The sequence below is a fragment of the Seriola lalandi genome, unplaced genomic scaffold (assembly GCF_002814215.2).
Source record: "Seriola lalandi dorsalis isolate HSWRI2012SDOR001 ecotype SW California unplaced genomic scaffold, Sedor1 jcf7180002055008, whole genome shotgun sequence".
NCBI classification, from domain to species: Eukaryota; Metazoa; Chordata; class Actinopteri; order Carangiformes; family Carangidae; genus Seriola; species Seriola lalandi.
Window position 1 is genome coordinate 148,436 of NW_019525551.1, and position 25,160 is coordinate 173,595.

The following is a 25,160-nucleotide window of genomic DNA, read 5'->3' on the forward strand; positions in this document are numbered from 1 at the left end:
TCTTCCTCCTCCATACCCATCCCCTGTGCAGCATCCAGTGACAGACATATTCCCGTTGGGCTAGCTGCAGTCGCACAGGTGAAGCAGTTACCTGTGCCGGGCTGCAGAGCAGAGCAGAGCTGCTCAGGTTACATAAGAAGCAGACAGAGCTCTGAGCTCAGCTGCTCCAGCTGCCTCATCCTATCTCTTTAAATGAGAGGAGCTGCTCCGCGCTGCGTGTGTGTGAGTGTGTGTGTGTGTGTGTTTGGAGGAGAAATTACGAGACAGAGAGGGCCACTCTGTTGTGGAAGAGGACGAGGCGGCAGAAAACACAACAGAGAGGCTGTTCAGCTCGGCTTTGCAGGGGCTTTTTCCGGAGCAGGTCGTGTACCGGTTCTCCACCCTGAGCTGGACTGATTCTGGTTCTGGACTCGGCCGCTCTTCGTGTATGTATGGGCTCGGCAGGCGCATCTCTCGCCTCCCGATAGGACATAACGGGCAGGGCAGCCTCCTAATAATTATTTATTTCGCCCTCTCTGCGCCGCAACATTGGGAGAAACGTGATCGAGAGGCAGCAGCGGCAGCAGCGCGCTGATCATGGATTAATGTCCGAGTGAATTTTCATCTGAGAGGTAAGAGATGCTGCGAAAAACAGGCCGGGCGCGGAGGCTGTGTCCATGGGTGCAGTGTGTGTGTGCGTGTGTACGTGTGTGTGTTTGTGTGTGTGTGTGTGTGTCTGTGCTTGTGATGGATGACGGGGTGTTGGGATATGGCAGCAGCATCCACACTGCGGCTCCTCCGCTCAGACGAGGCGGAGGAGACTGCGGAGGGAGCGGGGAGATGATGTGGGTGCACGGCGCTGGGTGTTCCGGCTCTTTGTGTGCGCGGTGCGGCCTGTGGGAGACGGCGCTGATCAGCCGCATCGAGCTGCGTATTATTAACAAACACAATGACGCCAGCGTCTGTCAGTGACGCAACCTCTTCCCTTCTCATCTGTGCAGCAGCAGCAGCAGCAGCAGAAGAAGAAAAGTGGTTCTCTCCTCCACACGGTTCTTCTCAGAGATTGTGTTCTGTCCTGGTTCCACCCTGATGCTCTGTCAGCTGTTCTCAGTCTCTGTAGCCTCTAACGTTAATGACTGTAGGGACTCAGACCCATTTTTATTAAGCGGCGCTGAGGCTGGAAAATCATCAGTGTGTTTGAAACTTTTAGATTCCCTGCAGAACAGAAAAGCTGTGGATATGATCAATGTTTGGTTGCAAAGCATGGGTTTTTTTTTTTTTTTTGGGGTGGGGGGTAGCTACACTTCCCATAATGCAACTAGTCTGGAAACTGAGATAACCCTGACGACATCACTATGACATCAACACACTTGACAAAGCTTCTACATGAGGGAGGTAGATCCAACATGGCAACCGATATCTATAGGCTGTGTAAGGAGGAGATGGAAGGTGTGACCAAGTGTTACTGGCACTGTTAGTGTTTGGAAATAAATAATAACCATGTGAACAAACTAACAGACTTTGCAAAGCAAACTTTTCTCCATGAGGCTGACACATGCATTTAGCTTAGCATAGCTAACCAACTGTCAACACACCTAAAAACCAAAGACACTGTTGCATCAACTAAGAGCCAAAGACGGTTCCCTGCAGTGACTCCAGAGATCCAGAGGAAACGTTTAATGCTGATATTGAGAAAGTAGTTCACCTCCTTTAAAACAAAACATCTCCGATACCACGGAAGCCATCGCCTCAGTGTGTGTGAAGAGCTGTGGTGATTTCAGTGGGACTAAATGAGGAAAGTGTGAAAAAGGATCCCAGAGCATCAGAGAGGTGATGTTGCTGAGCACTACAGCAGAGGATGGACTGTACCTCTGTGTGGAGAAGGCAGTGCTGCATGTTGCTACTGTGCACAGAGCAGGTGTAAGCTGGACCAGGTACCGTCCAGTTATCAGATATCTTGACAGGGAGAAGGTGACGGAGGGACTCTAACAAACCATACCCTACGTTAAGTTTATGTTGTATTAATGTAAACAGTTCTCGTCTTGTGATGTAGAAATTTTCCCAACATAGCAAAACCAATTGTACCCAAGCTTGAACTCCCTCCCTCCCTCCCTCCCTAGCAGAGATAAACAGGAGAAGACGATGGCATAAAGAGACCATCAAATACTTAATATGTAGTGGGGAAGTCCAGAGTTCAACAACAAACAAAAATGTAGTAAGTTACAATATATAACATCCCTGTCACATATTGCACAGATGGCATGGTCAGAAGACAGAGTTATGTAAAGATGATGTGCATGGAGTTTCAACACCATTAGGCATAAGGAGAATTTGACAGCAGGTAAGTCTGGACCTGAGCCCCGGTTCACCACCAAATACTGGGTCCCAGTTAAAGGCAGGTGATGTGCTTGAGCTACGAGGCCACACGTGAACATCAAGTTATGGTGAGATAAGACAATAAGAACAGGAATCCTACACTTAGTGCATGGGGCCCTAAAATAAATTAATAAATATAAACAGACAGACAAAAAATAAAGTAATAAATATATGTGCAGTGAAAAACGCATGTGTACCAAGCAGTCTTTACATAGTCCAGTAAAGGTGTCCATATTTACCCAAAGTAACTCTGTGAACCCTTCAGAGAAAATCTAATCTTCTCTAGCTTATTGTGATATAACACATACGAGAAAATAATTTTTACAAGAAACATATTTATGCAATAGTGATGAAAATGTTTGGAGATGTCAGTTGGGGATCAAGTTCATTTTCCTCATGGCCCACATGATTGAGCTGGAGCTTGTGTGCTCTCAAACAGATTTAGAGTATGAGGTTTCAGGGGGAGGATGCTGGATCGTCTTGTTTTTAAATGTGAACAATCAGTTCGCGTCTCGTGTTTTTGGACCTAGCTCCAGATGACCAGAAGCATCGCAGGCGTCCATGATTCATATTTTACTCAGGTTTGGTTTTAAACCCACCTCAGCACTGTTTGCTGTCAGACACCTGGAGATTTATGAGTCTTGAATCCGACACATGGACGAACTCTGCAGTTGAGGATTAACGGTTGATGTCATTTGATTTAAAATTGTTGTATTCTGTTGATCACAAAATCATTTCAACCAGGAGAGACTAATAAAGGAACAAAATAATACGAGAACTTTGAAGTAAAATGGAACTTATTGTGAACAGAGTGAATAGAATTTGGCACTTAGACCCTGGCAGGATGTGGATCACCATGGAAAGCAGTCCATACGTTTAAGGTCCTTCCAATTAGATGAGACTTCACTCGGAGCCCAGACACCAGCGGTAGTGGTAATGAGCAATGGAGGCATGGGAATGTCTTCATGAAAAGGAAGCTTCTGATTGGATGGTTTGATTGGAGATGGTCGGGCAACCGAGATGAGGTGGTGAAGGGGTGGAGGTGGGTGCAGAATGACAGCAGAGAGAGAGACACTTTTAAGGTTTGACAGCTTACAAGTGATTGGCTGAAGGCCAGTGTGTCAGGTTGTGATTGGATGAAGATGAGAATGAGCTGGTGGAGCTTAGAGAGAGCTGGAAACGGTGCTTTTGACTTACAGAGTGAGCTTTGCTTTAAAGGTTCCGGAGAATAGGACCAGTTCAGAACCCAGTATGTGACCGGACCGTGTGTGGTCAATGTATGAAATCGAGGATGTAGTTGAAAACTGTCGTGGAGCGACTGTTAACAACTATTTTCAGTGGAAATTAGCTAAAGTTGCTGCAAAAGTCGCTAATTGTTGGTAGGTGATGTAATATGTTAATTAGCATATTCACAATGTCATTGTGTCATATCTGCATTTAGCTGAATTCACAATAAAGCTGTTCTAACTGACATGTTTTTCTGTTTCGGTTGTCAGACAACAGCAGTGACTGAAATGTGGCCCATTAACACTTTTGAAAGAGCCAATATGAAAAGTCTTTGGAGCTTATTTAAAGATCCTCCAGGCATGTTTTAAACTCTCTAAAAATCCTCTGCTATGATTCAAATTTTTAACTTGGTTTTCACACATTAAATCGGGTCTGAAGCTCATTTCCTCTTACTTCCTGATTGAGAAATGTGGATCAGGCCTTGAGCCCCGCCCACCACCTGCTTGCTCCAGTTGGACAGGTGAAAGAGCAGAGAGTATCAAGATGGTTAGAGGAGGAAACATCAGAGAGACTCAGCCACATGTTTGAGCCTCAGTCAGACCCAGACTCAGAGGAGGAGTCTGAGACCAGAACCAGAGACTAGCAGACGGATCAGAACACTTAGCGTAGTTAGCATCTTTTATCTGTTTATGTTGTTTGTTAGCTTGTAACTGGCAGTGGCTGACACAGTGTTAGTTGTTGTGCTAACGCTAACTCTCTCTCTCTGTACTGACAAGGTTTCAGGTTGATTTAGCCCCACCCCCTGTCCCCACAAGTTGACAGGATTGGTTCCTTAGGTTTGTGACGTATGAAACCCTGGCTGTCTGAATCTGTGTTTATGAGACTGTCATTGGTTCACTGCAGTTCAAGGTGGAAACACTCAGTCATGGTGTTGATGATTATTTCTCTCATCATGTGTCTGTATTATATAAAAACATCATATGGATGTTAACAAGGTTAAATACTTGATTTCATCAGAGGGTCTTCAAAGATCCCTTATTGCACATGGATAAAGCAGACGGTCCATAGTTCATCTGTGCAGCAGCTTATTACCACACATTGCCAGGTGTTTTTTCAGGCGACCTCTAGTGGTCATAATCTTCATGATGGAAGCAAAGGAGGAAGTCAGGTGATGTAGTATAAAGAGAGATAAAGTTCAAGTTAGGAAGACGCTGGGTCAACAAAACGCAGGACTTTCACACAGGAGACCAGTGTTGGTTTTATTCTCGACCGTTCCACAACCTTAACCACATAGTTATAACCATGACGACGAAGGTCTCAAACCTTAACAAAGAATTTATTTTAACCCGAACTATAATCTTTTCCTAAACCTCACCAAACCGGCATTGTTCCATGACGGGCATTATTTCATGAGACACTCTTACAGGTCGTATCATGATTTAGGGACAAACAGCGTATGTGGTCATTCAGGACTTCATGAAACAAGCTGCAACTTTATGTCTGTGCTGTTAAAACAGATCTAAACTGCTTTATAAATGTGGATGATAAAAACCATAGAGACCAGCTGTGAAACAGTGCAGCAGGATCCTGTGTGTTAGAACACAGCTGAATAAACCTTCAGTGTGTTAGAGGCAAAAGGTGAAGGTGTGTGAAGATAGCATATCCTATTTACTGTCACTTATTGTTAGTGATACAATCTGTTAGGAGTATAATGATTTCTTACCACCATAATAAAGAAGTGCTGAGTTTAGAGAGGAGGAGGCTTAAAAGCACCTTTAAGATAAATGTTTAAGATTATAGAATTTTATACCCCATATTTAGAGGATTAGTTGTTTTTTAAAATCTAATTATATTTTCATTTCTTTATTTGCACAATTAAACAAAATACACAGAGAATATCAAGTATAAATAATATACAGTGCAGGGAGAGGCAGAAAACCCAAATGGGCTTATTTGAAGCTTCCGCCTAATTAATGTTATTATTGAACAATATTAAAGAACAGAAGAATTGACAATAGAAGATAATACTAGACTACCTAAAGGTGATAGCAAACTAATACAAGCAAAAATACTATAGTAAAAACAACAATAATATCCAAATAAAAACAAGAAAATATGAAGTGAGTTTCTAATGGGGTACATCCAAATCATTTCTAAAAGGTTTTATCATCTTGAAAACATAAAAAAAATAAACAAGAGAAATCCATTTGAAAATGTTAAATAATAATATTTGTAGATCCTGTATCGCTGAGTCGTTTACAGGAATTCATTTTCAATAAAACCAGGAATTTTGTTCTAATTTAGATGAAAGATATTATAACTACATTTGAATGTAAAATTAACCACGTATCTTTTATAACTCACAGTTTCTTTGATTGTTTACTTTTACTGTTAATATTAACATATATTTATTTACCACATATAAACCTATATGATGTTTAGATACGCATTATCATCATATACAGTATCTATCGAAAAATCTGTTTGTTGGTTGATGTTGTTCAGTTAAGAAGAACTGTAGGTTAACTAGTACTCATCATGACTGGTACAGTGAATTACAGTTAAAGTATCTTTAAAGTTGAAAACCCCCCCCCCCCACCCCCACTGCATGAAACTACAATATGTATCTAGCGGTGTAAACACTGAGACTCTGCTGAGGAAAATACTGAACATGATGTGGCTGAACTGCCATTTGTCTGGTGACTGTTTTATATTTAATAATGTTCATGTGTGAGAAACAGGAAGTGATCATATGTTTTTCCTCAGAGCTGGAATTGTGCATGTGTGGACTGTGGTGTCACAAAAACTAATGGCAGTGTTTTAGTCGAGTCACTAAACCCCAAGTCTGTGCCAAGTCTCGAGTCCCCAGTGTCCTCAAGTGAACAAGATTGATTCTGAGCAGGGTTTGAATTATGGGGGGGGGGGGTCGGAGTCTGACCCCCCTGATTAAGACTTAGACCCCCCCAAAAAAGAAGTAACAAACAACAGTTAAGGGGGGTTGAAACATTTATATATTCTACCTGCCTGTAATTGTAAATATTACAATATATTTACCATATTCATGTCTATCTGAGCTCCTGCTTTAGTTTATTAGCTCGGTTATTATGTCACTTTAATAGTATTTTGTGTGGCTCTGGTGTTTTGGTTTGTCTTTTACCTTTTTGGCTGAACCACAACAGCAGGTTGGCAAATGGCATAATGGCAAATGTCACTGACTGACTGAGTGATCATATTTCCACCATTGGTCAGCCATATGCCATGTGAGAGGAAATATTGCACTTTCTACTCCACTACAGTTATTTGAAAGCTTTAGATTAACAAGCAAGATACTGTAAGGACTGTAACATCTCAGTTCACTGAAGCACGGGTCTGCGCTGTACTGGGTTCTCTTTCACCCTGGAGAAAAAGTTGACCCCCCCTGACTGTCACTGTATAATTCACCAAGTCCAAGTCACCAAAAGAGAGTCCAAGTCCAGTCCCCATTACCTGAGTCTGAGTACCTGTCCAAGTCATCAAGGTTGAGTCTGAGTCAAGTTCCAAAATGGGCTCCAGTGCTCTGCTCTGACACAAAGAGCTGTCGCACAAATTTGCGCTGGACTTGCGACGGAGTCCTGGACTGGAGTACTACTACACTGGTGGACGGTATCTGCTAGCTAAACAAATAAGGAATGAGTGGCAGCAGAGATCTGCTTTCATCTCTTAGTCTTTCTATCAACAAGCTGACACAAGGTACTGGTCCAGGATTCATGAAGCTTCAGTGTCGTGTTTTCAGTGAGTCTTGGTTGAAGGCCTCAGTACTGAACTGATGATTGATTCTGGTGCCAGAGGTCAAAAGATACACCTGATAAATGTTAAGTTTCGTTGGTAAAAACCAATTCCTCGCTCAGATCATAATGATTGAAACACCCGTTTTGCTTTGTGTCATCAGCTGTTCCCGCCCTTACTGTTGCCTAGCATCCTTGAGAACACAGAACTTTTTTTCACAAAAACTTGAGGTTTTGAGGCCCATGGTTTTAACGGTTGAACTGAGCTGAAACCCAATACTTACATTCAACATTGTAATCCTCAGGCTCTCTGTCAGTGTTGCTGCCATATTATTTTCCTTACCAGTGTGCAGTGTGTATCTTGGGATAGGTTGGGCGAAAGTGGATCTTTCATGGTCCAGGAAAGAAGGATGCATTTGAAGGAGCCTTTGAAATGGGACAGTCTTGCCGCAGTGATGCAATCAGTCTTCAAACGCAACCTCTGTAGGATGAGACCCCTGAATTGGGACTCAGCTAATGAATCAGTTAGCCTGGTTAACATGGCCGAGGTGAGAAGGACTCCATGTATTCATGCTTAATATCAGGGAAAGGAAGAAACCAGACTTTCCTACCTCATCTTAAGTGAGGGGGCTTCATTATAGGTGAGCATAGGTGAGATGAAGCCTGCAGACAGAGCAGATTCCCAGCTTCCTTGGGTCCAGACGTTGAACTTTAAACTGCTCCAGATGGTCAGGTCACAACCTTTCATCTTCTCTGCAGATCCTCTCAGGCTCTGTCAGTGTGGATGGAGACATCAGTGGACAGACGTTTTCAGGTCCCTCCAGATGTTGGATTAGGTTCAAGTCAGGACTCTGACTAAGCCACTTAAGGATATTCACAGAGTTGTCCCTAAGGCCGGCCTCACACCAAACGACTTTTCAAGTGATCTCGCTGTCACACACTAATTTCCAATGTCAGAATAAAATGATGAGCGTTGTTGAGTTGTGGCGCATTCCCATCATCTTGATAGTCTGAGCTGTATTACGTCAGTTTTTATTTCATCTTGACATTTGAAAGTAGGTGCATGATTGGAAATACTCTCAAAAGAATTTAGTCTTGTAAAAAGTCTTTACAGAATCTTATAGTGTGAGACTAAGAAGTTATAGTCTCATAGTAGATGGTGGGAATAAGCCATTCCTGTGTTAGGGTCATTGTCCTGATGGAGGGTGAACCTTCAGCCCAGACTGAGGTCCTGAGCTCTTGACCAGGTTTTTATTCAGGATTTCTGTGTTTAAAACCCGACGTAGACATCAGACCCACAGACATTGTCTTGCTCACATGCTCTAAAACACTGGAACAAATGTTCCAGCCGACGTTATTTTGATGAATTCACCACATTTAAATTCTAACAGTATATTTTTCCTGAAATAGTCTCACAGTGTAATTGGTGGTAGTTTTGGTTTGGCTTGTATCCTCTTCAGTGGCAGAGACACTGAGTGAACCAGCAGAGCTCTGAAGGTGTTCAGTGGATTGCGGGTTGACTCTCAGGAACTTGAAGGGGTTCTGCTGGGATGTTTCTGATGGTCTCTGTGGAGTTATGTGTCTGTACTGGTCTCATATTAGAGCAGGACTCTCACCATCACTGTTTGTACCCGTTGGTCAAACATTTTACTCAGTAACGTTCAGGTAAACAGGTGAATTGATTCCTTATATTACAGCCCGACATTTATCGGTTGGCTGATATTGACCTATAACTGATATATCAGTATCGGCACATATATTCTTTGATATGCGCTGATATGAATACTTTTATTAAGAAGCAATAATACAGTGGAAATGCTCAGGTCAAGTAAAGTTGTATAGGCAGCATTTTATGTATATTGGATCCTTTGTTTTCATTCAAGTTAAATACATATATACATATTTGTTCTTATGTTTTAAATTTTTTTTGTTTGTAGTTATTTACTTTTATGGTTGTTTTATTTAATTCCCAGTGAAGTTTACCGTTTCAGTGTACTGACGTCATTTTGGACAATAACGTTAATTGTTGAACTGTAAAATATCCTGCTTTCATTACATATCTTTTTTAACAAGTGTTTATACATATATATCGGCCGATATATCGATATCGACATTTTTTTTACTCGCTAATATCGATATCCCAAAAATCCAATGTTGGTCATGCTCTATGGTCGTATTAACAACAACAGCAGCATCTGTCATGATTCTGCTGTTTGAGAAGATTCCTGTAGTGGGAGTTTAACAGGGTGCTGGTGTAAGGTGACACAGTAAGAGCATGGCAGAGCAGCACACTTATAAAGTGGACCAGTGATCACACAGTCTGCAGATACAGTTGTAATAAATGGTTAAGACAGTTTTGTCTGACAATTTACAGTGACTCCAAAAAGCTGATCATCATCAGATGAAGAAACGATTACACTGAGCTTCAAATCATCTGATCAATATCAACAGAAAGTAACAGAGAACAGAGTCTGTGTTGGTTTGTTCACTATGAAACTGAAATCTCTCTCCCTGATTTCTGTCTAGCTGCAGTGTGTGTGTGTGTGTGTGTGTGTGTGTGTGTGTGTGTGTGTCTGCACAGTGTTGGTGAGTTATCAGCACTCTGGCCTTAAAAAGCATTGTTTCATATTAACTCTGCAGTGGTGATGGGTAATTCTTTCTGAGCATGTGCAGGTGATGGAGCAGCAGCTCTTTACTGTGTTAGCAGTGTGTCCTGTTTGTTCCTCTATGTGATGACAGATACTGACTGTGGTTTGACTCAGGGGGGCGGAGCTAAGGTTTAGCTCATAGCATTCATTACCTCACATATATGTAGTCTGGATGGACAGAAACTTTGGAAACAATGACATAGACACCCATGGTCTCTCTCTGACTGGGTCTTATCAGCCTCGACTGGTGACTTCAACATGATAATGAATTACAGTGTTACTGACTTTGTTGTCTTTGCTAGCAGCTGTTGTTCAGTTAAATTCTGTATTTAAATGCTACAGCTGTCTTTGCTGTTCCTTGTTCATTGTATTTTGTGCGACTAATCACCTGCAGAGAAGACAATCTACCTCCTGTTTACACCGGCTCGTGCATGCTCAGTGTACGTAAATGATCATGTGTGTGTTTTCAGGTGTCTCAGTACAAATGGTGATCGTTTCTGATGCGGAGCTAAAATGCTTGTCTGGACGGAACTCGTTTTCATTTTAAAACAAAACGTAGTAGTGTGGATGTAGCCTGAGCTCCGGCTTCATCTAGTGTTTCTTCTGTAATGGTCAGGACTCTGGTGTCAGTTCAGTGTCAGCAGGTCAGACTTGACCTCACTCACGATCCACCCAGTAGATCTGTTCTGTACATTATGAACCAGGCAAAGTGGCCTGGCAGTGGCCCCAAAACAACCGGGGGCCCTGAAGGTCCCAGGTTAACTGTGTGGTAGTCACTTTGTGGTAATTTGCTTGGTAATAACAGCATTAAAGCTCTGTGTGAAATGAAAGGATGAGGTGGCTCTTGCAGTGTTACCTGCTGCTGGGGTCACTGTGTCATCTGAATCTATGATTAATACCTGTAATATTATTATATTATTATTAGCCAGCTAGCAATAACAACATATTTTGAACACATTTATAATATTGGTAACAGTAAGTTAGCTATTATTATAAAGTTATTATGTCTACTGTAGCCGTCACTAATAAAATAGACATGTAACATTATGACCCATCAAGTTACTGACACATGGAGGAGAAGAAAAACCAGTTCTGGGTCCAGCTGGACCCTTTAGCTGCTCCTAGGGTTCTCCTCTCAGTAAACCCAGACCAGTATTGGCTCCATGGTCAGACTAGGAAAGAAATTCAGCCTTGGACTGATCCACTGGGACCGGCTGCAGGAATGACACTGATGGAGCTGGTAAAGACTTTATGGATGTTTTGACGGTCCACCAGCCTAGTGTTTATAAATGTGGGGAGGACCAGCGGTTTAACAGGAGGAGCTCACATGCACTAACATGCACACGCTGCCAGAGCGGTTACCAAAACAAAGACTGGAGAAACTCAGATTACAACACACACAGAGGGGGTGTGGCTTCTTCTCTGCTCAGGGCGCCATTACTCCACTATATCTTTACATAGACAATAGTTATTTGCTGCTGTATTCGTGTTTAAAATCTTGTTTACAAAACCTTTGGTGTTTGTTGGTGGTTCAATCTCTGGATCCAGATCTTGAAGTGAAACTTGAGAAAGATGTTAAACCAAAACATGTTTGCATAAAAACATTTTGTAAGCTGCTTTAATCAAAAGTGAAAAACCCAAACATCTATGTCCACTAAGATAATGGCTGTTAAGTGACATGCACTTTGGAGACTCAGATAGTGTTGGTTGTTGGTCCTGTAGATTATGAACTGATCTCCCCCAGCAGTTCTGTAGATCTGGAGCTCAGGTGGACTGAGTGACTCATGCTGCTCTATTTTACATGTGTTGGTCTTCTGCAGTGAAACCTCCCTATTTGTAGTAGGACTGTGTCGGAGGGAGCGTGTCGCTGTGGTCATCTTTAGCCCCGGGCTCTCTGCAGTAAACACAGTTGATAGTACTCCTCTCTTCAACACTGTCGTCCAGTGAGAGCTGTCAACTGATGTGATTCAGCAGGGGAGACTCTGCTGTACAGAGGGGACGGACTGCGAGCGTTTCATCACTGAAATACAGCTTTAACAAGGGAGTTCCCATCAGTGAATATACAGTATGATACGTGTGTGTGAATGTGACAAATTTAAAAAATGGGCAGATATGTATGATACATTATGACACAGAGTAAAGGACAGTATTATATGTGCACTAACAAAGACAAGCCATGACATAAGTTGTACAGTGTTGTGCATGTCTTTGAATCAAGTCTGAAGACAGAGGACAGTGGATGTGTTGTAACCACATTATGTTGTTTGCATTCATGATCTGAAACTGGAAACTGGATCAGTAGAAAAATATGTTGTATTCTCTAAAACTAAACAGCTTGGGTTAGCAGACTGCATGAGGGTGTGGGGTGGGGGTTGGGGTGTCAGGGTAGGATTTAGCACAATGGAATTTCAGTATAGAGTATAATAGAGGCATTAACCATGAAAGTGAAACTGCAGTCACTTCTCTCTCTGGATGTGAACAGTGCGGTTTATAATCAGACCACTACAGATTAGCAGGTGTAATTTGACATACTGCACATGATCACCTGTTTTTTTTTTGTGCATGCAGATCTTAACTTCTATGTCTCATTATTATATTGTTTACATATGAAGTTAAATTAAAGTAGGTTGTAGCTTTCAGTCAGTCCAGGTTTGTGATGAGGGTTTTATTTTGGCGTCCTGTTATTGTTGCTTCAGCATCATCACATGCTCAGAACAGGTTTTAAATACAGGTTTTATATATCTATAGTTGTTACAGTAAAATCTTATTTTAGCCTAACCTGTGACATCTGAGTTACATACTCTCCTTGTGTTCTCTGACAGGTCAGTCAACATAGCTCTGAGTGCTTGCTGTAGCCGCTGTGGTTGACAACACTGTATTATGTAATGGATGAACCTCCGTGATGCTACAGCGGAGGCAGAGCCAGTCTCCATCTGCTTAGGGACCGACAACAAATACTTGACAACGATGAAACGTAAAATGCTGCCAGATGTGGTCGTACTGAAGCGTGTTCCTGATAACTCATAGACAGTATATATACGCATAAGTAGCTGCACGTGTAACTGGCCGTAGCAGGTGTGAATGGCACAGCTGGTGGTGTCAGTGGAGCGGGACAAAGAGATGCTGTGGTGTGTGAAGCCCTATAGTCAGCAGGTTACATAACTGTGAGCCGTCCTCCTGCTGCTGATACAGTGAGATCACACAGAGCAGGCTGGATGAGGCCGCTGCTTTCATTTACACTGTGATGTGTTTTCACTCAACGTCCAGCTCTGTTCAACACACACCACAAAGAGCTGCAGCCTATTCAGACAGCTGCTGAGTATGGTAACATGTCAACTCAGCTGACTGCAGGCGGGGTCAGCCAGATAACAAATATCTCCTGTTTATTATCATGATGAAATGAGCCATAACAGATCATCTGAAACAGTGGAGATCAGGGACAAAACAGGTTTAGATTTACAAATAAATTATCTTGATCATTTTCAAAACCTTTGTACACATCTTAATTAAATGAGGTTTTGGCTATTTAACCATATTTGTAACATTTTTCTATAAATTACAGGGTCATCAACACCATCAGACACATATAAATGTCTGCACTTTGGGTTATTTTGTATTTAATTTCCAAAATGCACGGTGATACTTAGAAGCATTAAAATTACACATTCATTTTGGAAATGTAACTGGTTTATAGACAACTAATCTTGACATCAATAGTGGTGACAAGCTAGTAAAGAACAGGAAGATATTTTACATTGACCCAGTTTTATGATATAATGTCTTCAGGAAAAAATCTGTGCAAGTGAAAATTCATTAACCTTCAAAATATTAGTTTGACTCAATAATCACTCAAGGGCCACTTACAAGCTTTTTTCCAGAGCTTTCAAGTGACTCTCTCAGTCTACATTGGTGGACAGTTTGTTCAGTTGTCATGCTGGTGCAACTCTCATCATGTGACCGGTGGTCGTATGTGGGGGAGATGGGAACCCTGACCTCTGACAGCTGAGCAGACTTAGTGAGATGTGTTGAACTTCCTGGATAAAGTGAGTAAGTGGACCTTGAGTTAGGATTATTTTGTCAACCAATCAGATGGCTGTTGTCTCACTTTGACCGAACCAGTGAACTAAAAACCTGATGAACTGATCCTGATCAACGAGCTGCTCATTGACCTGCAACATGTCCAATAACGGTCTAATAGATATTAGAGGGAGAAATACCACAATATAAACCCATTTGTATTGTCTCATCATGTCATACGTCGGCTTAACCCTAGTTTCAGAGTAAAACATTACCTTGATAGGTGGTTTTGAAAAGTTTTAGTCGGCGAGGATTCACAGCTGGAATCAAGCAAACGAACAAACAAACACACAAACAAACAAACAAATCAAAGCCTCTATAGAAGCATGTCAAACCAGTCCTGCAGCATAATCCAGTTCAGCTGTAGTTTGAAGCAATGAGGACCCAGACACAGGCTGATGCAGGGAAGTGCTTCAGAAACCAGGCTAACAGGGAGGAGGTGGATGAGATGACAGACAGGAAGACACACCTGGATGAGACGAGCAACACAAGGGAAGTGAAGCAGGAGCAAGGGCAGATGAGCTTTTTCTTTATTTATAACACATGGAGGATGTTAACTCATTTTCTAACCACAAACCAAAACAAACAGGATCTAAATGTTGATATAAGATGACATGAAGGGAATATACAATTAGAGAAAATTAAGCCATTGAAAAAATAATTTAATGAAAATAAGGAACTGAGCAAGAGGTCAGAATAAAGTATGTAAATAAATAAATAAAAAATATTCACATTCACACATATGTATGTAGTTTCCTGACTTGGATGCTTTGTTAAGTAGAGAAAATATTTTTTTTAGTGCTTTACACAATGAGGGGATTGAGTGAAAGCACTTTTATGTATATATGTTTTTGTTATGATAATAATGTTAACTATATATTCAATATGCTTGTTCTTCATGGTCACTCCTGGCTGATCTGAAAGAGAACAAATCTGTATTCATGGATTTGGAGCTCAAACAATCATACGAGGATTTCCATAACTTTTCGACTCAGTCACAAACATAAATCTTGGGGATTGAGGAGGAGAACAGGTGTGCGCAGGGGCGGGGCAGACGGGTGAATGGGAACAGGGAGGAGAGTCTGAGGACATCTGGTGGATGAGTGGAGGAAGCAGGACTGCAGAGATGAGGGGGGGGAAACGAAGGCGGGAAAGAGGAGGCAGAGGCGAACAGGAGCAGATCGTTTCCCACTGTTGAGCCACTGTGTGTTCAGTATGTCGGCTTACTTTGAAATCTGATGTTTGATATTCCGCTGATATTTAGATTATTTTTGAACCTGTGACTTAGTGTTAATCACTCTAAGCTTCTCTTCTGACGGACGTCTCACTACTAAGAAGCTTGTTCTTTTATTTTGGAAGAAGGAAGTGCCAACAGTTAGACTTCGGCTAACTGAGTTTACAGAAACTCTGGATTTAGAGAGAATTCTTTTTATTCTTAAAAACAATCTTTGTTGACTTTGTACAAGAAAGGCTAAAATGTCTTAAATCCTGATTATGAAGGCAACATCATAGATAACACTCCTGGGGTGGGTGGAGGGGTAGGTGGGGTGGGGTGGGGTTATTCTGTTTTTGTTCTGTGAAGACCGCTCTCTGTGTTGATGAGTGATAGATGGTCCACTTCAGGGATGCAGTTTGTGACGTGTATCTGTTTGTCTGTTTGTTTGTTTGCCTTAAGGAAATGGGACCAGTGTTCACCTGGTTTTCACTGTGGCTCTTTTCTCTCTCACCAGGTTCCCAATGTTGAACATGTCCACCCCCAGCGAGCTGAAGTCTCCCTGTGTGACTCGTAACGGTATGGTGAAGTTGCCCCCCAGCCAGCCCAACGGTCTGGGCAGCGCCAGCATCACAAAGGGGACCCCCGCTGCCAAGAACCGCCTGTGCCAGTCCTCCTCAGTCCCCTCCATCCTGCCCCCTCCACCCTCCTCCCTCCCCTACCACCACCACCACCACCTGGACGGCTCCGGCATGCCCCACTCGGCAGCCTCTCTCTTGGGCTCCGACATGGAGCCCGGAAAGCCTCTGGTGGGCTTGAAGCCATCCCTTCGCCAGCTACCCCCCCTCACTCTTCCCAAACCCCTGCTGCTGGAGCGCCAGCTCGTCCTGGATGAGAAGCTGCTCAACCGACTGCTCTGGTACTTCACCACAGGTGAAAAGTGTGTGCTGGCGCAGGTGTGCAAGACGTGGCGCAAGGTGCTATACCAGCCCAAGTTCTGGGAGGGCGTGACCCCCATCTTGCATGCCAAGGAGCTATATACCCTGCTGCCCAACGGGGAGAAGGAGTTTGTCAGTCTACAGGCCTTCGCCCTGCGTGGCTTCCAGTCCTTCTGCTTAGTGGGCGTGTCAGACCTGGACATTTGTGAGTTCATCGACAACTACCCGCTGTCCAAGAAGGGGGTCCGCTCAGTCAGCCTCAAGAGGTCCACCATCACAGACGCCGGTCTGGAGGTGAGTCAGGAGGTTTGCAGAGGACTGGGGTTATTGGTTAGTGAGTAGTTCAGAGTGCCTCGGAGATTAGAGAATTCCTAGCTGTATTCAGAGCTGTTCAAGCTCTCCCTGCAGGCTCAGCATCAGAGTAGTGGAAGTGGTCAGCAGCAGCTGTGAGCAAATAACAACATCTCATAGTTATTTGTGGAAAGAGCCATTAATATTATTCCCATTGTTTTACATCATATCTTATTGATCTGTTTACATGTTGTTTAGATAAATTCAGTGTAATGTCTAATCCCAGAACAACAATAACAACAACGGAGACATGTCAGAGTCTCTGCTCCAGTTCGCTACTGTCCGGGGAATTCAGCCCTTCCTGCATAGATGTTTCACATTAAAAGCGTTCCAGGTGCTCAAAGTATCCTCCTCTTTATTTTGAAACATGGACAGGAAGGGTTGAGTTTCATTAACACTGAGGAGTCGTGACTGTTAAATTGTAAAATGAAGACATTGTCAGTGTGAGAGCAGCAGAGTGGTGACTGTGACATGAGTTGTGGAAACACTGAATTTACTGGATGCACCGTGAGGGTCCCCAGTGTTTTTATAGTGAGTGTCATTATTTGAAAACTGGATTTGATTGGATGATTTCAGCTGGAGACATTTCTCAGGGTGCACAGAGGAGCTGCAGTTAAACCAGTTAGTTTTTAGGTTGTATAGAAGTGAATATGTTTACATATTAGCCTGTTGGTTGTTATGGTAACAGAGCATGTTACACAGAGGTGGTGAAACAGGTTGTTGCTCTGTCATTAACTGAGCTCAAGTTTAAGGTTTAGGACAGGTTTGTTGTGTGGGTCAGAGTCACATGATCACTTTGACCCCACTGCACCCACAGGTCAGTGTTTCTGAGGCAGACCTGGTTTAACTGATGCTCAGTATAAGCTCAGGTCATTGTATTATTTTCTTTTGAAGGCAACAATAAAACCAAGGGTCAAATTTATAAAATAGTGTAATTACAATTATTGTGACACCTGCACATTAGTTGCATGTTAACACTTCCTGTTCCCTCGTTCTGAAGTATCTGTTTTTTTGAATGGCTTTTTGGTTACATGACTGAAATAAGGTCTGTGTTTAACGCAAGCTCTAGACATTTTCATGTTTTATTCTACAACATAACATACGTCAGTAAATACCCCTGTCCTGATTTCTTTAAGCTTTTACATCTGTTAAAAAAGGCTGGTTGCTAAATGAGACTACAGAGGTTGTCGGGGACATTAAACATCATCACGTTGAACATGAAAACTGATCTACTCACCAGTCCACCTTCACAGCCTTGTTGTGTTTATACAAACTGTTATTAACTGTGTCAGAGGAAAGGCTTCTGTAGAAGAGGTCAGAGCTGAAAACTACATGTTAAAGTTTAGTGGTGGAGGTGTTGAAGTCATGTGACCGTGGTGTCGTTGGTTTATAGCCTAACATTAGCTTTTTATTTCTGCTGATCGTATTTAGGCTTCAAACATCATGAAGTGGTGTTCATTCGTGAAGATGATCCTGCTGAACTAAATCTGTCAGGATCATAAACTGTTTGTCACAGAACTTATTTTCTCTAATAATCCAAAAGACAATGGAACAAATCCCATTGGCTTTTAGTAGGGGGAACCAGGGTGATGCTAACTTCAGGGTTGGACCACAAACATATGTCATCCCTCTGTGGTGTCATGTCTTCCTGTATTCTTTTTTGCTGCCAGAAAATAAATAATCAGTTTCTGGCTGGACTGCAGCAGCGGGGCGAGCACTATAATCGCCAATGTTCCTGACTGACTGACTGACCGAGTGATCATATTTCCACCACTGGCCAGCGGACTACCGAGCTGCAGGCTACTGAGCCACTCTGGTTTCCTGCAGGGAAGAGGAGGAGTGCTTCTAATACACTGAGCCTCGCCTCCATTACAGGAAATAAACTACTTGCATTACATATCTCATTATTACTAAAGGAAGCAGAGGAATAACTAAACATAAGACACACTGAGCAGAGAGAGCAGGAGAGAGGGAGGGAGAGAGAGAAGTCATCGGTAACGAGGCTTCGTACTAACGACTATAAGCAACTCTACATATCAAACAGAGGGAGTTAGACATAAAGACCTGCCTCTAATAAAAGTCTGTCATGTTCTGGAGTTGAAGTAAATAAAGGCTATAGTATTGTGGGAGGGACCAGATGGAGGCTGTGCTCTGTGTGAGATATACCGTATGTATATATATATATATAAATATATATATAGATTATTGATACTGTAGTAGACAGAAAGGAAACACAGAGAGAAATATTATGAACGTTTGATTCAAACATCTAGAACATTATTACTAACTGTTTCTCACTTGGTGTGATTCACAGACAGACTTCATGATCAGAGTCATCAGTGCACTGAGAACCTCAGTCATCACTCACACTCACTGCTGTTGACTCATGCTACAACAGCGGACACAGATCACAGTAACACCAGTAACAGTGATGACAGTGATCATTCCATTGCCCCAGTGCATGCTAGTAAAACCTCAGCCCCGCCTCCTCCCCATCCCTCTACATGATGAGGTTCTCTGACAGAGCTGCGTCAGGCGGCTCAGACAGCAGATTCAGTATCTGATCCTGTACTCGTATTCCCAGAGCGGTCAGGTCTAGATTTATTCTAAACCCCTTCAGGTTCTGGTTTATCTGGACCTGTTGTAAACCGCAGCCAGCAGACCTGTTGTTTCTCCTTCACCTCCACTTTCATAATCTCTGTCTTTACTCTGTCATGTTCCATCAGCAGGAACAAAAGAGGCGTGACGCTCATAATGCAGAGTGTTTCTCAGATGGCTCTTCATACCTGCTCGGCTACGCTGCTATTCTGGGATGAGTGGATGGTTGCCATGGAGAAAGATGGAATTGTTGGCTGCAGGATCTATATATGGACTTTCCTGTTGTGGGGTGCTGATTTGTGTATTACCATTTTATTGCATCTTCAAAGGATGAGAGCGTTTAGTTTTACAGCACAGTCACGTAGAAACAGGTGTCTGTCAGATAATCAACACTCAGCTCGTTATTATGAAACGTTATTTCATCCTGCTTCTTTTTATTGCAATGACAGTTTTATTGATAATTCCAGCTTTATTCAGAGCAGGTCATGTGACAGGCTGAATGTGTGGTCACTTGATAAATGACAGAAAGGAACAGACGTTATGAAAACAGATGTTAAAGAAAAATGATAGTGTCTTCAAGTGTTCTGACACAGCTGCCTCATATGATCTGTTACCATAATAACCAGTTTATGTGATGTTACTTCACTCCATTGTTGATATTAAATATGCACACACAGGGCCATTTGTCAGACTGAAGACCCAATCTGTTCAATATTAAATAAATAAATATTATGAAAATTTCACCAGAAACAGAGACTAAATGGACAAACACAGCTGTAAAGCGAATATTTGACTTTGTATCTACTGAAAATCTTTGTTTACCTGTTTTGGAATAAACCATGAACTCTTGATCAAACTAAAAATGTCCCTCCTAGGCCACCGTCTGGACAGACACTCTAGATTGGACAGCTTAACACACTCGAAATACAAGATGTTTAAACAATGTCACACTTAAGGTTGTGATGTTTTACTGAATTTAACCACAGGCCTGGTTGTGCTGATATTGTGATGCTGTGCTGATGTTCAGTACAACATCACAAGCTCGAGTGTGATATTGCTTTTAACACTTTTACAAACGCCATATTAATTAACAGTAACGAGCAACAAAAGATTATGATTTGTTTGTAAATGTATCATTTATTTGGCAACACAAATAGTTCCGCAACTGGACTGGTACTAGACTGTTGCTAAGCAACACATAAACATTTTCCTGACCTGCACACCAGCTTGCGCTGAAGTATCCAGGCTTCTTCCCTTCATCCTCTTCTGACGACCATACATCATTTCATTCAAATGTTATTTATGGATATACTGTATATGTATATTCATCTTTGCAAAGTTACACTCTAAGACGGATAACAACCGTTGATGTAACGCTGATTAGCGGTTAATAGAACAGCTTTAAAGTGGAGGGATACATGTAGTTAAAAGTCCCAGTGCTGTTATACTCTATATCAGCACTCATTGAATGCCTCTCGTCCAATGAAACTACTTGGTCTGAACTAACTGTTAATATTTTACGTACCTTCACTGTAGTAATGATAGAGCTGTACTAATGTTAACAACATGGTGTTTTGCAACAGTCCAGCACAAGGTTAGCAACAGATGTACTCACCAAAACTGTATGTAACAAGAGGAAATACATGTCAAAAATGAAACAGGCTGCAAGTCAAATAAACAGGAAGAAGGAAAAACACCACAAACATGAAAATAATGTCTGTGTGTTTTTCATGTTTATGAATTTATCAATCTTAATGAGATCATAGTCAGTTAGTCGGTGTCCAGTTATGGATGAGCTCCTGACCCGTGTAGGACTTCAGGACCTACATGCAGCATTTTAAACATCACAAAGAGTCACAGCATTTATTTTTAAGGTATAACATAAAACCATCTCACACATCTGTAGCTACAGTGCATGAAGTTTCGACTGATAGTTTGGTTAGATTTGGCACAAGACAGGAAGTGAGTTTTTCCACCTCAGGCACATAAGACACAATAAGCCCTCTGCTGCAGGCTACACATCACTAACAGATGTTTCCCGATGGAGAGATGCTGTTGTATACACCCACCTTTTCTCTTGTGTTAGTACATTTGTTCTAAGTACTGTACATAAGTACAATTTTTAGGTACATTATGTCAGTAATTCCATTTGATGCTACTTTATACTTCCGCTGGATTATATTTATTTGACAGCTTCAGCTACTTTAAAGATGAAGGTTTTACACAATGTCAGTGCAAATATAAACCTTCAAACCTTTTTGTCTCCTAACGTCTTACAAACATCAGCGTGTAGTCAGGTCACAGTTCAGATATCTGTGAGTTAACAGCTCCATCATTTCAATAGATGTTCAAATGATCCAATATCTCACCAATAATCAAAGATTAGAGAAAAGGTCTAAGAACTGAAAACAGGTTTGTGGATCAGTTCTTTGTTTCTTCTTCTTTCCTCTCTCGTTAATCATGTGACGACCTCTCAGGTTTATCTGTGTCTCTGTTTGTAAAACCAGCTCCACCTGCAGCAACTACACCAGTAACATGCTGCTGACACACTGATGCTTCAGTATTAATGATGTCATATATAATCAGGACTTTTACTTTAGTACTTTTACACTTTTAGATCAGGACTTTCACTTGTAATGGAGTATTTTTACTTTGTTGTATTGGTAACATCATCACAACAGACTGTAGTTACAGACTGAAACTGTGCAGCCATTGTCTTCCTTTGTCTTGGGAGGTCTTCGGATCCTCAAATCCTCTGTAACCACACGTCAGCAACTACATTCAGACTGGCGGTCTTTATGTTGCAGGTCATGTTGGAGCAGATGCAAGGCCTGATGCACCTGGAGCTGTCAGGCTGCAACGACTTCACGGAGGCCGGCCTGTGGTCCAGCCTGAACGCCCGGCTAACCTCCCTCAGCGTCAGCGACTGCATCAATGTGGCGGACGACGCCATCGCTGCTATCTCACAGCTCCTGCCCAACCTATCAGAGCTGAGCCTGCAGGCCTACCACGTCACCGACACGGCCATGGCCTACTTCACAGCCAAACAGGTGGGAAGCCAGAACCAGGGCTGGTGTTTCAGTGCTCACAGTCACACACCTGAACTGTCACAAACAAACGTGTGCAAAATTGTATTCCACTTTATTAATAAGGATAGTCATAAAGCCAGAAATGAAACAAACTGACTAATTAAAGCTGCATTTATCAATATTTTGTTTTAAAGCTCCATATTTTACACTTCTCCAGTGTTTTATTTGAAGTGTTGATCCATAAGAAGATATATTTGTGCTTTTAAAAACCAAAAACCATCAGAATGTAATTTTACATCTCCTCACTCAGGCTTCTCTCTGGAGCTCTAGTAACAACAGGTCAATGAGCCAATCAGAAGAGAGGAGGCTCTGAGCCTCTCTTCTGATTGGCTGACTGTTTTCTGATTGATCAAATAAAAATATAGCAGATTTCAGGTAAACACTCAGAGAAACCAAATCCTGCAAGGTGGGCCAGTGGGTCCAGATGGGCGGGACTTTGAGTGTGGCTGAGAGCGGTGACTATTTGGTTGTGACATCACAAAGTTCCAGAAGTCCTGACGGCTGGTTTTAAGGCTCAGTTTCTGAATACAGGCTGTGTGCATTTCTCTGTGGACTGAGGCTTTGATACTTTCACAGTATTAATATAGAACCTAGACCTGCTTTATAATCAAACAACACATGGACATCTGCCTATATGAGACCTTTAACAATAGATCAATGACTGAAGGTCTGTCCTGATCAGGGTATCAGAGAATTAACAACAACTCTTCTGTTTCCCTGTTTTTTGAGTGTGGAAATAAAGGTAAAAAAAATGATTATGTCATGGCTTCCATCAACAATGACTCAATGACAAAATATGTATTTATGAAATGTATCACATGACTTAGTGATAACGTGAGGAAGGCCATCTGCTAATGTTCAGTTGACATTTGTTCAGAAGGAGAAGACAGTAATAGAAGTGTTTAAGTTAAATGAGGATGAAGAGGGTGGAAGGTTTTTGACTTTATCCATGATCCAGGAAAAGTTCTGACTGTTTTTTTATTTTGGAGGACACATGACTACACAGTGTATGGTTACTTGCTCTGTAGTGAGGATGGGATGGATTACAAATGGTGCCACAATTGCAGTAAAACTAGAGCTCAGAGAGCCATGCAGAAGCTGATGTTTCTAGTAGTGAAGCTGCCACAGGTTGTTATCAATGTCCGTTTCTTCACTGACATAATCAAATAAAATAAAATTACCCTCCACCCTCAGGGCTACACCACCCACACTTTGCGGCTTCACTCCTGCTGGGAGATCACCAACCACGGTGTGGTCAACATGGTACACAGCCTCCCCAACCTGACGGCCCTCAGCCTCTCCGGATGCTCCAAGATCACCGACGACGGCGTGGAGCTGGTGGCGGAGAACCTGCGTAAGCTCCGCAGCCTGGACTTATCCTGGTGCCCCAGGATCACCGACATGGCCCTGGAGTACATCGCCTGTGACCTGCATAAACTGGAGGAACTGGTGCTGGATAGGTGAGTGTGTTAAAGGAGGAGCTAAAAACTGTTCTTAAGTCAGCGATAACTCCAACATAAAAAAGCAGTATATAGTATAGTAAAAGTAGTAATTACTAAGAGAAAGGAGGTGAGGACCTACGTATATGATCCGTCATTTATTCTGGACATTCTGAATTCTACAGTTAAAATACTGTGAGAATAAATTGTGTGTGTACATGTTTGAAAGCAGAGTGTATATCCTGGTGTGTGTGAGCGCATGTGAGCAGCAGAGGATGAATTATGTCCTGGACGACTCCTCATGACTAACTGCTACTTAAAACGCACAGTAGATACAGAGAGGACAACACCACACCACCACAGTGGATACAGAGTCTTGTCAGTAAAACACATTGTGGTCGTGGCTGAAGATAAATCAGTGTGCAGTGTGTTCCATGGAATAGAGCTCTGTAATGACGATGGTATTTCTGCTGAGCTCAGTTTAAAACTTCAGACTGGATCATCAGTTGTGCTTTGGCAACGAGGCTGCAGGGAGGAAATACAGGGAAACTAAAGAGTTTATATCCAAATGATTTTGACATTTCTTCCCAAAAGCAGATGATTTTTTTGTAAAAAAAAACCCCAAACAATTATTGAAATATTTAAACCCAGTGGTGACTGACTTAATGACCTTGATAATGACACTGATGGTAACAATTACTGAGACTATCCTCCTGTAAAAAACCAGCCCATAGCTCGCCTGTGCAGCAGCTTATTACGACCTATAGACTGTAAATAAAGATGGACGTAGCCTCTGTCACCCACAGGTTTCTGATGAGCAATTTTGAAGCTCAGAGAGAGCTGCTCCACTGTCGCGATCCAGGCAGTGTCCGACTCCGCCCCTAACTCCCAGCTAATCCAACAGTGGTCAAAGAGGTGGGGTGTGTGTGGAGCTGAGACTTTGGGGCATGTCAGTTTGTGAAAAGCATACGCTCACTCAGCTGTCACTCAAAGAGGCCACACCCTCAATTCTCAATAGCTTTAAGTCTTAATAAAATGTAAACAGGTGAGTTTTATAAACAGGTGTCATGAAGGAGGAAATTAGCTCTAGAGACCAAAACTGTTTTTGTACCAGTCTGTAAACATGTTTATTTCTGCTGCAAAGTTGGACATTTTAACATGAGAGTCTATGGGGAGTGACTCACTGTTGGAGCCAGACTCTAGTGGTCAATAGAGGAACTGCAGCTTTTGGTTGGCTTTATTTTTCAGCCTCTCAGGTTGCAGCTTGGTGTGGGCCCATGTGCAACATGTACTTTTAAATGATTAACTGTCCTATCCCTCAACGCAGGTTCATACATCCTCCCGTCTCAATGAGTGTGAGTAGCGCCCACAACTAAAGCTCCATATAAGATGCTACACTCAAAAGTTGTAATGTGATGATTTGTGATCACTACACTTGATAGTCTCCTCATGTCTCCCAAC

At 42.2% G+C, this 25,160-nt stretch overlaps 1 protein-coding gene across 1 annotated transcript in view; it reads left to right on the plus strand.

Annotated features, from left to right (window-relative positions):
- Positions 1 to 255: 255 nt before the first annotated feature.
- Positions 256 to 25,160, plus strand: part of fbxl16 (F-box and leucine-rich repeat protein 16) — a 35,162-nt gene continuing 10,257 nt past the window's right edge. Inside the window, exons 1-4 of the mRNA XM_023397369.2 lie at positions 256 to 611; positions 15,802 to 16,516; positions 21,979 to 22,221; positions 23,455 to 23,720. Of these exons, the coding sequence (XP_023253137.1) occupies positions 15,809 to 16,516; positions 21,979 to 22,221; positions 23,455 to 23,720 (1,217 nt within the window). The 5' untranslated portion in view covers positions 256 to 611; positions 15,802 to 15,808. The remainder of the gene's footprint in view (positions 612 to 15,801; positions 16,517 to 21,978; positions 22,222 to 23,454; positions 23,721 to 25,160) is intronic.